Genomic DNA, 13,061 nt, shown 5'->3' on the forward strand with positions numbered 1-13,061 from the left:
AAGTAGAAAGCCAAAAATTTTTTTCCAAAAAGTTTCCAGAGTGGAAAAATTAATTCAACCTATGCTACAAACCTCCCTACAGAAGGACATGAGTTCAATCACGAATTCAAAAAATGTCATTTCTAGTGAAAGGTTTGAAGCTCAATCTGGAAAGTATGAAATTACATTCAAAATTTTCCAATATCTAATGAACAATATAATTGGATCAAATAACTCGCGTGTGCTAAATTTATTTACCTTTATTATGCAATAATCATTAATTTATAAACATGTAGTCGAATCTAGTCTAGAATATTTCATCTGATTGAATGTGTAAGTAAGCATAAATTTTTAAGAGTATAAAATGGTCGTAAATTAGGAGTAACACTTTAGTGAAAAACATGTGGCAGTTTTGTAAACCCCTTATAGATGAAAATCTTTCAGTAGGGTTTATTGAATTTTTTCAAAAAAATTGTGACTATGTTACGCCTTTGCACTATTATTTTTGTTGGGTGATGTCGAGATTGAAGTTAGGAATTTGAATATAAAGTGATTGTGTGAATTCAACTTCAGACATATAAACTTTTCTGAAATAAATTATTGAAACACAATTGTCTTACTTTAATACTTTATTGGTTATTATGACAGTTCTTAATATGGGTTACAAGACCACCATTCTGAGAAAAATGCTTTCCGCAAAACTGACATGAATAGGGTTTTTGTCCTGTATGGGTCAACATATGACTTTTCAGTGTTTTAGAGTCAAGAAATTTCTTTGGACATATCATACATTCGAATTTTCTATTATTGTTGTGAGATTTCATGTGATCCTGAAATATTTACATACTAAATAATACATTTTTGGAAAAAAATTCACACTTACTCTCAAATGGCTGGCAGCCACATATTTCTTGGAGCATATATCACAAGAGTAAGGTCTTTCTCCAGTATGGTATCTTACGTGGGTATCCCTAGTTTCCTTTCTACGAAAAGACCTTCCACACTGCCAACAGGGATAAGGTTTTTCACCGGTATGAATTAACTGATGTTTTTTCATCTGCGTACTTGCTAAAAGATGGGTCATGAATATAAACTCATACTGATCATAAAGTTGAAACCAGATCCAAATTGTTTCGACCCACCCTAGATCTCATCAGTGATGCTAGAGTAAGTAAATTTAATGACATCTTCTATAACGGAGACGTTATCTATCAACAGAAGACTCAGTTCTAGAACATCAACAAGTCTCTTCAAGGTGATCCGTTGCAAAGCCAAGCTTTGACATCGACAACTAAACGAAATTTATCTTCAGTCTTTCATTGCAAAGCAACCTATGGCGGGTCGAAAAAGCGCCGTCACATTGAAACACAAATAATTTTTTTTTCGCTCTGGTTTCATGACAGGACGAATCTCTTGAGCAATCGATGTCGAGGCTTTGCTTTACAACAGACTCCCTTGGGAACCTTTAGCCTTGATATTCATGTATTGAGTCTTCTGTCTAGATCTTAAATTCCAAAATGCTCAAAGTCATTTTTGTAACATGTGGACTTATAATTTTAAACCTTGTAAATACTTCTCTTCAAACTTCTAAAATTCCAAATCTTTTGAAAGTTAGTACTATAGTTCCCATTCAAAAGGTAAACAATACAATCAAGGCCAGTGAATATAGACCTATAAATACATTACCACCAAGAGAAAAAATTCTTGAACTAGCTGTTTATAAGCAGGTACGATCATGTTGAAAAAATGATTATGAATGGAGCTGCACCTATATTGCAATTTATTTTTAATAGCATATGTCGTTATTTTTGAAACAAAAAATTTTTATTTTTTTATATAATTATTTTCAATTTCTATGTTAGTAATATGTTTTATATAATATTGTGTATTAAGATTACCTATTTCAATAAATATATTCTTCTTCTGTCTAGCCACAGATGGCATTTTCGTAAGGAGTGATATCACCTCTTCTTGATCATCAAGTCTATAGAGAGAAGAGTAAACTTTTGCATAGTTGCTTATTTTTTGAAGGTACTATTTAATTGTTCACGAGATACGAGAGAAAAACTCACAATTTCGAAATTCTGTTTCTTCCTCATTTACAGAGTTATAGCAAATTTGTTTAGAAACATATTGCCATAGAAACTTCGAGTGGACCATGGCAATATGATCAAATAATTTTTTTACATATTTAAGAAACGCTATTGTGAGATTTTCACAGAACAGTTTTACAAAAACGCAACGCATGTTTTGCTATACAATAGCTTTTTCAGGCGTGTTTCTACTGGAAAGCTTCTTCAATCGTGTAACGCAACACGTGTTTCGCTATTTATTATCTTCTTCAGGAGTGTTTTTTACTGTAAAGCTTCTTAAAGCAGGTCTGTAAAGACACGCCTGAAGAAGCTATTTTATAGCGAAACACGTGTTGAGTTTTTGTAAAACTGGTGACAATCTCACAAAGTGTTTCTTGAATAAATTATGGATTTTCATCAAGTATCAGCCGACTCCATCACAAATTTTAATACAAAGTGTAGTCTAACTTGGGGAAATCCTCAACTCTGAAATTACAAATTAATACCTGAATTTTCGTAGCAAAGCTTTGATTGGGAATACTTATATAATATTCAGTTCTTTCATATTCCCAATAAAGAGATAATTTTATTCATTTTTTTTATCATAGTTTACAATGACATGACTCAAGTCTCAAAACGGGATGATCTAACGTAGATGTTCAGTTCTTAAAAAAATATAGTTTAAATATAATAGTAATCACAGTCTAATATGTAGTCATAATGAGATATCAGGTATTACTAGATATCAGGGTTACTGTGGTGTTCAATTATACTATAGGATATCAATAAAAAATACATACCTCTAGACGGCAGAAAATATAAAAAAATATCAATTAGTATTCAAAAAGAATGTCCAGATGTTGATTTAATCTTTCATAGTTAAAATGTCAGAGTTTAAGATGCCCTAAGTCGTATGACACCCTATAAACGAATTCCTTGATCACATTCTGATAGTCCGTTCACATTTCCTATGGCAAAATATAAACAGATCTGACATATCTCCGGAACCAAAATAACTAGAGTCGATTTTTGATATCATTCAATAGTTCCTGAGAATAGACAACTTTGCCACAATTCAACCTATTCTCTATCTCTCACCATTGTATACTTTTGAATTTGAATAGCCCTGTATACTCAATTGTTTTGAAAAAAATTAAGAATTACTAAATTTTAATGCATTTTTCTTTTTATAGTATGAGTGGCAATTCATGAACTTACTAGTAAAAGACATCTGACAAAAACTGCAGCTGTAAGGTTTCACACCAGTATGAATTCGCATATGAACGTATAGACTTGCGTTTGTTGTGAAACTTTTTCCACAAACACTGCATATATACGACTTTTGACCTGAAATGAGAAATTGTTATATTTTTAGTAATAGAATACATATCATTTTCAATAGTATATTGTTGGAGGATTTCCCACATCCTACAAACACCCTCATTTCAAGAAAATCTTGAACTTCTATGCTATTATTTAGGCTTCCATAGACATAAGATATTTGATATTCTTGAAAATAATCATTAAAATATAGTAACATAAGTAATATATATATATATATATATATATATATATATATATATATATATATATATATATATATATATATATATATATATATATATGCTGAACTGGTTTTTCCGGGTATTTGATCCGTGTATGTGATATTATCTCTAATTAATTATCTCTAATTGAAATTAGAGATAATATCACATACACGGATCAAATACCCGGAAAAACCAGTTCAGCATATTCCTATCCGTGAAAACTTCAGATTTCATATATATATATATATATATATATATATATATATATATATATATATATATATATATATATATATATATATATATATATATATATATATGTATATATATATATATATATATATATGTATATATATATATATATATATATATATATATATGTATATATATATATATGTATATATATATATATATATATATATATATATATATATATATATATATATATATATATGACGCCTGGGTCTCAATCTGCCTACTCCCAAGCAATATATGTATAATCATAACCAACATGGATATAAGTCCCATCATTACATCTAACGATTCCCATTATAAAATCGGTTTGAACAAAATTATTTAACCTACCTGTATGGGTTCTAAGATGTTCGTTCAAATTGGAAGACTGGTTAAATTTTCTATTGCAAATATTGCACTCATACTTTTTTTCTGCAATATGGATATTTCTATGTTTATGGAGAGAAGATGGCAAAGCAAAATTTCTCCCACAAATTTCACAATTCAGGGGTCTCTCTCCAGTATGGCTTCTCATATGCATTACAAGAAGTTTATTCTGTCTATACCTGCAATAATCATATAACTATATATTTCTCAAATTAGGATTATATTCATTCCTGCAGTCTACTTCCAAAAAGTATAATTTGTGAAGATAGATGGTGCCTTCTCAAACAAATCTATGCCAAATGAAAACAATCTACTTAATTATTTTTTTTTTCATCAAGAAGAGTTACATGGTTTCTGGATCTTTATGAAAGAAGATTGTTGGATGCAGGAAGAAAGAGAAATGTATTCTTTCCATTTGCCAACGTTTTTGTTTATATTTATATACTTCCTCATAACGAAAGTACTATCCACCAACACTTTTCCTACTTCGGATTGTTGTTTGGGAAGACATGATCTGCTTGTGAATTGTTATTCAAATTTATATTCGATCAAGTCAAATTAAAATATGCTTGAGTTTGCAGATCGATAAATCATTAATATCATTGTCTTCAAAACTTATCAAGTAAAGTATATCCTATATGTAGAATTTTGAATCTAGATAAAAAATCAAAACAAAATAAATTCTGTAATGAATGTTTCATCAGTATTGTAACTTTTGAAAAGTCATATCAAACAGATTATACATATATGTACAGAAATGTGATGAAAGTAGCAATAAATGATTCTCGAAGCGGTACTTGGAATAACAAAATGTAACAAAAAATTTGAAGAAGGAAAAGATGAATTAAAAATGATAAGGAGAAGAAAGATACGATACAACAAAAATTTTGGTATCTATTACAAGGGTACCTGGTAATACAATAGAATACAATAGATCATATAAAAATGTACATACATAGATAAACAATCTCGATAGAGTTAGATGAAAAAAGCACTGATTGAACCACAAAATAAAAAACCTTACATGATTGATGTGGAACCAATCTTAAATAGCAAGTTAATGAAACTAACTCTTGACCAAAAAAATATACTGTATGATCGTTTTAACATCTGTGAAATTCTTAGCTCTTCTTGGTTTAAGGAAATCCTGAAATATGATAAGTTACTGATAAATAGCACATTTTCCTATGTGGAAAATACATTTAATTTACACAGTAACTTATTGAAATGAATGTTTGCTCTTTCTCCACCTGTATGATAAAGTTCTCCATTACAATTTTCATTTTTTTCAAATTGTGATGAGAATTCAATCAATCAATCAAACATTTATTGAATCAGTTTTCCTTCATAATCACATTAGACAAGAAAAAACATAACATCATCATAAAATACTGGCTGATTCAACAGGTCAAACAAATTTAAAAAAGATAAAAAAGTCAATATAAAACATACATAAAAAAAGTTAATAAGCTACAATCAAATTAAGATTCAAGGAGAAACTCATCCACAGAGTAGTATGCTTTTTGCAATAGAAAAATCTCGAGTCGCCTTTAAAAAATATTTATATTTGAGGATTTAATGTCCTAACTAAGCTTATTATATAGCTTAACCCCAATGCACGTGGGGTGATTTTTTGATACTGTCAATCTACTATAAGGTTGATGTAGTTGAGAGTTATTTCTGGTGAAATGTTCATGGATTTGCTCATTTCTAGGAATAATTGAAATATTGTTCTTTATATACAGTGTGTAACAACGAAAACTTAACAGAGCCGTTTTTGAATATAAAAAGTAAGATTTTTAAAAAAAGCTCGGACACGTCGATTTCTAATTAGAGGGGGACACCTTTCAGACTAATCAGATTTTTTGTAGTACGCACCCCCTCGGAGGGGTGCGTCCGACGACCCTTATTTAGATAGGGAAAGTAGGTCGGGTGGCACCTTGTTTTAAAGATCTTTCAAATACCTTTACAACTCTGTTAAAAGAAAATTTTTGTAACGTTTAGTTTTCGAGATAATTTGAAGTTAAAATTGCCATGTTAATAATACATCACATAGACCACTCGGTAACTTGTATGCCTAAATAAAAAAAAATCGAGCAGTTCTTCTTATCAGTTTTTTGTTAAATAAAATCCCTTTTATAAAATCAATACCCACTCTCCTCTTCTTCCAGTTTTCATTAGTACATCGTTCGATTGTTTTGTTTAAACGGGTCGTGTATTGTTATTTGTTTAAAAATGCCTTACACTACTGCTGAAAGGGTTTCAGTTATTGCTTTATTTTTTGGCAACGACCAAAATGCTAATAGAACATCAATTTCATTTAACGAGCAGAACCCTGGTAAACACCTAAGCAGAAATCACTTTCTGGATTTGGTCACAAAACTCAGGGAGACAGGTTCGGTTTTAAATAAGAAATGTTCATAGAAGGGTAGTGAATGACGATAATGCGATTGGAGTGATTGGTCAAGTCATCGCCAATCCCAGGTTAAGTACCAGAGGTTTCTCAGCAATGGCCGGAATGAGCCATATGAGCACATGGAGAATCCTTAAAAACCACAAATTCCATTCTTACAAAATTAAACTTGTTCATGAACTCAATGAGGATGATTTTGACCGAAGACAGGAGTTTTGTGAGGGCATGAGTGAGAGATTAATGCAAAATCCCGAGCTGCCTTATAACATCTGTTTTTCGGACGAAAGCTCATTTTATTTAAATGGTTGCGTGAACCGTCACAATTGCCGTTATTGGTCGGATGAAAACCCAAGAGAATACACAGAAATACTTACCCAACATCCCAAAAGTTGAATGTCTGGGCCGGAATAGTAGGCAATCATATTATAGGTCCATTTTTCATTGATGGAAATTTAACCGGTGATTCTTATTTACAACTTCTTGAAGAGGCAATACAACCTCGTATAGTTGAAATAATTGAACAGGATCCAAGATGTCAAGTTGAATTTATAAATTTTCAACAAGACGGTGCACCACCCCATTATGCCCAGCAGGTTCGAAATTTTTTGAATAATCATTTTGAAGGACAATGGATTGGCAGAAGAGGTCCAATTAAATGGCCAGCACGATCACCAGATTCAACACCACTGGACTACTTTTTGTGGGGATATTTAAACTCTAAAGGTTATGCTACACAGCCAGCCAATTTGGATGAATTACGTCGTAGAATTATTGATGAATGCCGAGCTATAACTCCTGAGATGTTGAATAATGTAAGAGCAAAATTCGAACAAAATCTTTATTGTTGCATGGAGCAAAATGGCGCACATTTTGAACATTTACTCTAAAGTTCATATGTGAGTTACCCTTATTAGTTGTTACTTTTTTTGTGTGTGCTTTAAAAACAATTATTGGGATTTATTAACCCTAAAACAGTTTTTTAAACTTTTCTGTGTCACCAGCATTCAAGGAAACCAGCAGGTTGTATTCGTTGTGTAGGTAAGTTTTTAGTATGATTCACTTTTTTTATCAGAAGCATAAAATATCCACGTCAAAAGGCAACCTTCATAAGGAGGCGCCACTCAATTCACCTAAAATGTAAGGGTGGTAACCAACCCCATCCCCCGAAAAAATCTCCTCGTAATAAACAAATAATTCTTACTTTTTTACGAAATCAAATGGACACGTATTAGCAGGTTGTCATAAAAAGCAAAAATTTTTTTTTATGAAAGTTCTGAACGTAAATTGTACCTTAAAAACAATTTGATTTATTTTAAAAAGAGTTGAACTCAATAAAAATACCTTTAAATCTTCAAATTATCTCGAAAACTAATCGTTACAAAAATTTTCTTTTAACAGAGATGTAAAGGTATTCGAAAGACCTTCCCTATCTAAATAAGGGTCGTCGGACGCACCCCTGCCAGGGGGTGCGTACTACAAAAAATCTGAATAGTCTGAAAGGTGTCCCCCTTTAATTAGAAATCGACGTGTCCGAGCTTTTTTTAAAAATCTTACTTTTTATATTGAAAAACGGCTCTGTTAAGTTTTCGTTGTTACACACTGTATATCAGTGTTTGGTAGATATACAAACTAGACATTGTTAATAAACTATAACGAATGAATAATGGCCTGCATTGTTTACTTGAAGTTGCATCAGCCAGAATTCTATTACCTTTTTCTGAATAACAAAAACTTCATCAGCTTTAGCTGATAAGCCACTTTTCAAGAACATAGTATAAAAGCTTGAGAACATCAAGAAAGACTGTTTGTTTTAACCGACGAAATAAATATATATGTTTACTGAGCTTCAGTTTGACACTATCAAAATGGAACTTCCAGGTAAGTTTATTATCAATATCAACACCTAAGAATTTAGTAAAATTAACTTGATGTGTTTCATTATTTAATCTAACCAAATAGCTTTTATCAATTGTTGTATTTTTAGTAACAAAGTTGAGCAGAAATTTGATCAGTTACTTCGTTAGCTTTGACAATTACTTCGGATATAGTTCCCGCAGATATTAAGATGTTAGTATCGTCCATGAAAATAACAGTAATGGAAGGTTTCGAAAAAAATTTTGGAAGATCATTTATAAAAACCAAAAATAGAAGGGGTCCCAAAACAAAGCCTTGAGGTACCCCTCTTTATATACATTTTCTTTCAGAATTCATTCCATTCACATAGACCAGCTGACTACGATCAGTCAGGTAAGTTCCAACCCAATTCAATGCAGAGCCACATATACCATAAAACTGCAATTTGTGTAACAGTATGTCATGGTCAACGAGGTCAAAGGCTTTGCTCAAATCAAAAAATAATCCTAAAGTCTGCTGTTTGTTTTCCAAGATTTCCAGCGTATGTTTAATGAGTTGATCAATTGCACCAACTGTAGATTTATTTCTTCTATAAGCATTCTGACTAGAATGATTCAAAGTAATCATATAATCTTTGATAGAAACAGTATTCAATAATCTTAGAAAACTGACTAAGTAGCTATATAGGCCTGTAAGGTGCACAGTCAGATCGAAAGCCCTTATTTTTGTATATTGGCAAATCCTTTGACATTTTCAGTATATCAGGAAACCTCCCCTCAACGAGATACAAGTGAGATACAAAAAAAACTATTTTCTGTACAGAAAATTACTTTTGTTCAATATGATTGTTATATAATATTGTTCTCTTTTTGTGAATTGAAGATTATTATTACTTAGTGTATAAAATTTGTTAGTAATTTGAAGACATACCTTTTCCCACACAGATTACAGCCAAACTTTTTGTCAGAGTCTAAAATTGAACCTGTATCAAGAAAATGAAGTTCCTTAAGGTGCCTCTTCAAATATTTAGAGTTACTGAAATTTCCATCACACAACTGCAACACCAAATCTTACACTGACAAATTAAGAATGAATTAATCAATTACATCACATGTGAAGTCCTGTTTGCGTTCGACAGCCAACTCATTTTTGTTATTCACAAATGTGTGGTCAATGAGATGCTTGTCCAATTCATTAGAAGTATCACAAATCTTCCTGCATATGTTGCAAAAATATTTGGGTTGTCCACTGTGGTTTTTCATATGTTCTCCTAAAGACCACTCATCTGAAAGTATAAAAGAAATTTTAAATTGTACAGATAAATATTTCCAATAGTATGTAAGCAGTAGACTTGTAGGTTTCATTCAGAAAATGACAAAATATACCACAATTTCACATTATACTGTTTTATCAAAAATAACAATTATTGAATTAACTGTTACAGAAATCTTCATTTAGATTATGCTCATAATGATCAGAGAACAGAGAATTGTGTTACACGTTACACTTGCTATCTCCTCCGATTATGCCCGATTAGGAAGCAATGGACAATAACATTACAAATCTAAAGAAATTAACTTTCAAGCCTGTCTCGGATATACCTACACAGTAGGTTGAATGGACTGACGCCTATCAGAAAACAACTACTCCCCTGGCTAATACCACGAAGGGCATTGGATTATATCCGACAGGCGTCAGTGCAGGAATCTTCACAGAAAATTTCCTGCATATGCAATTGGCAATACAACTGAAAGAGTCGACTTTCAGTTTTGGAACGGGCACACCGGTTTCGGGCTCATTAGCCACTCGTCAGTACAAGATAGTGGCCATCATCGACCTAAAATCAATGATATTCCATAATTGAAAATCGAAATTCTTTCAGAGTATTTCATTTCTCTTCCTAAGTTGGAGCGAACAACAAAATGTCACTCCATCTAGTGGACGAGGTACTAACCAACTGCATATCCGAAATTTGCCCGATTCCTCTGAATAAGAAAGAAAAACTTTCTTATTAGTCAGTGGGCTATGCTTGAAGACTTTAAACGTTCAAGCCAGTCTCGGATATACCTACACAGTAGGTTGAATGGACTGACGCCTATCAGAAAACAACTACTCCCCTTGCTAATACCACGATTATACGGATATACGATTATACAGATTATATCCGACGCCTATCGTGGTATTAGCCAGGGGAGTAGTTGTTTTCTGATAGACGTCAGTCCATTCAACCTACTGTTTAGGTATATGCGAGACTGGTTTGAACATTTAAAGATAATTTCTTTAGATTTGTTTACTGCCATTCTTCAAGCATAGCCTACTGATTAATAGGCAAATAACATTACAGTTGTGATTTGAAACATTTAATGATCCGGCTCATTTCAGTGATGTGCAACTTTGTTTACCTCCACATATAAAAACAATTAATTGAACAAGAATTAATAAAATTTACATTTTATATGCGCAGATTTTGATATGTCAAGTCTGAGTGTGGTATTAATAAGATGAGAAATTCCACTTTCTTTTTATAATTCAAATCTGCACATTGCGTTCAATCCGGAAATAGATGGGACTTGTCGATTCAGCACTCTTTTAAATTATAGATGGTAGATTTTGAATAAAAAAATGAAGGTGGCATTTCTTATCTTTTCAATACCCATATAAATTTGACAACAGAGCAATCATTTCCTTGATTAATTTTGTAACAATGACAATAAAACCAATGAAAAATATTCCTTGTAAAAGTATCATTTACTTTCATAAACAATTATGATGTAATTTTGTTGAAAGATGTAGTTTTAAAGAAATTAAAGTTTTGAATGGAAAAAATGGTAGTGGCGAGTGAATACAGGTCTGCAGTGTTCAATAGCAAAAAGAAGGTGTCATTTCATGAGTTTTTATTATCAGAAGTGAGTTTCTGAATGAGAAAATTTTTGACTTTTGAATGGCTCTATTTCTCAAAGTAGATCAAAGCATCATGTTTTGTCTTCAGATTCATGATGAACGGACACACACCTATATAAGTAAAAAAAAATTGAAAAAAGGGGGAACCGTGTATCCAAATGATTACCTTTCTTTCCATTTGAAGTGATGTGTAGATTTCAATGCTTTAGACTTCAGACTAATCAACTCGAAAAAGATCTGAAGTACTTACCTTTAAAAATATTTTCACAGAATTCACATTTATATATAGGGCCTAAGAAATTATCACTAGTTTCATCTGAGTTACAAGGAACAATGTTACCATCACTTTCCCATGATTCAGGTAAACACTGTTCGGCTATTGTTTGCAAACTTTGCATCGTTTCTGCCAAATCTGAAACAACTGAAAATTAAAACTATCTATACTATAATTCCAGAATAGTAGGCACTAAATTCTCAAAATTACTGACTTTTTACATTAATATGTCTCATGCAGTTGGGTACGGAAATTATGCTCAACACATGAGGAAAAATGATTATAAAATATATAGAATCACAACCTTGACAATGTTTTCATTTTAATGCAATAATATTTCTGAGAATTTAGTGCCTGCCTACTATCATGGAACTGTACTATAGTACTTGTAGTTGTAGATGATACCTAATTCATTACTATTGGAAACCTAACCTGTGCTAGCATTTTGATTGGTGAAAGTTTCAACTAAAGAATGAGTTGTAGCATCGTTAAAAATATCTTGAAATAGGGAACTTTGCTGAAGTACTTCGCTGGTGCTAAATAAATCAGATTTCACTTCATTTATTATGTTATCTGCTGGTAGGGAAATAGGCTGCAAGTTGATACTCAAATAGTTTCTTATGGTCATATCAGACTTTTCACATAGTTGTTTGAATGTGTATGCTTTATTAATACTTTGGAGGCATTGGGTACATACTTGATGTGGTAGACCATCACCTTGTATTACCTGTAAGTTTTTGAAATTTATTTGAATACAGCATTTTCTAAAGCCGAAATTAGTCTGCTTGTAGCAGTTACAGACAGTTACCTGCACTGAGGCACAGGTCATTAACATATTTGCTATACAATCTTCGAACAATGGTCTCAAATTAGCCTTTTCCAATAGACATGTACGACAAATTTTATCCAATTTCATTATAACTATCAAAAAAATCAATTGATTTTTTTAATAATCAACCAAGTAATTGTCAACTATAAACGTAAACAATTTTCTAACCTTCTTTTACCCAGATTTTTTTCAGTGACGTTATAATATGGACTGGCCGTTGAAGAGAAAACATCAACTTCAACAACTAAAAAAAGATGAAGAGATTCATGTCTTGGCATTTACGTCATTCATAGATTTTTTTAACGTCTACTATGTCACGATGTTTTACGTGTTGCATATGTCCACTGTTAAAATTTTGGGATTTGATTTCACATGATCACAGCATAGGTAACAATCATCAATGTCACTTCGCTTGGCGGGAGAAGTTCGCGCATATCCGTCGCGTTGATGAGTCCGCCATTTTGGGAAGTGACAGACTTTCTCATTCTGCTTTTGGCTTTGCTCTTGTTAGGACTTATATGTTACCTGTGTTCTGTGCGTATCGTGAATTTTAACTTTTAACATAATGGAA

The 13,061-nt window shown here is 31.9% G+C and overlaps 1 protein-coding gene across 3 annotated transcripts; it reads right to left on the reverse strand.

The window, feature by feature from the left end:
- Positions 1-590: 590 nt before the first annotated feature.
- LOC111518005 (uncharacterized) lies at positions 591-12,673 on the reverse strand. 3 transcript variants are annotated; one of them, XM_074177921.1, is made up of 10 exons: positions 12,470-12,673; positions 12,094-12,388; positions 11,638-11,799; positions 9,593-9,771; positions 9,417-9,541; positions 5,244-5,366; positions 4,184-4,398; positions 3,270-3,398; positions 863-1,047; positions 591-809 (listed from the first exon to the last, which is right to left on the reverse strand). In XM_074177921.1, the coding sequence occupies exons 1-10, from the start codon at positions 12,575-12,577 to the stop codon at positions 609-611; spliced, it is 1,722 nt and encodes a 573-aa protein (XP_074034022.1). In that variant the 5' UTR covers positions 12,578-12,673; the 3' UTR covers positions 591-608. The 3 variants fall into 3 exon arrangements, with proteins under 3 accessions (XP_074034022.1, XP_074034021.1, XP_074034023.1); XM_074177920.1 differs by having other exon boundaries at positions 11,638-11,808; XM_074177922.1 differs by lacking the exon at positions 5,244-5,366 and having other exon boundaries at positions 11,638-11,808; positions 12,470-12,671.
- Positions 12,674-13,061: the final 388 nt, after the last annotated feature.

Source organism: Leptinotarsa decemlineata, unplaced genomic scaffold, assembly GCF_025532065.1.
Source record: "Leptinotarsa decemlineata unplaced genomic scaffold, Ldec_3_MD MMD2_tig00003335_RagTag_RagTag, whole genome shotgun sequence".
In the NCBI taxonomy this organism is placed as follows: Eukaryota; Metazoa; Arthropoda; class Insecta; order Coleoptera; family Chrysomelidae; genus Leptinotarsa; species Leptinotarsa decemlineata.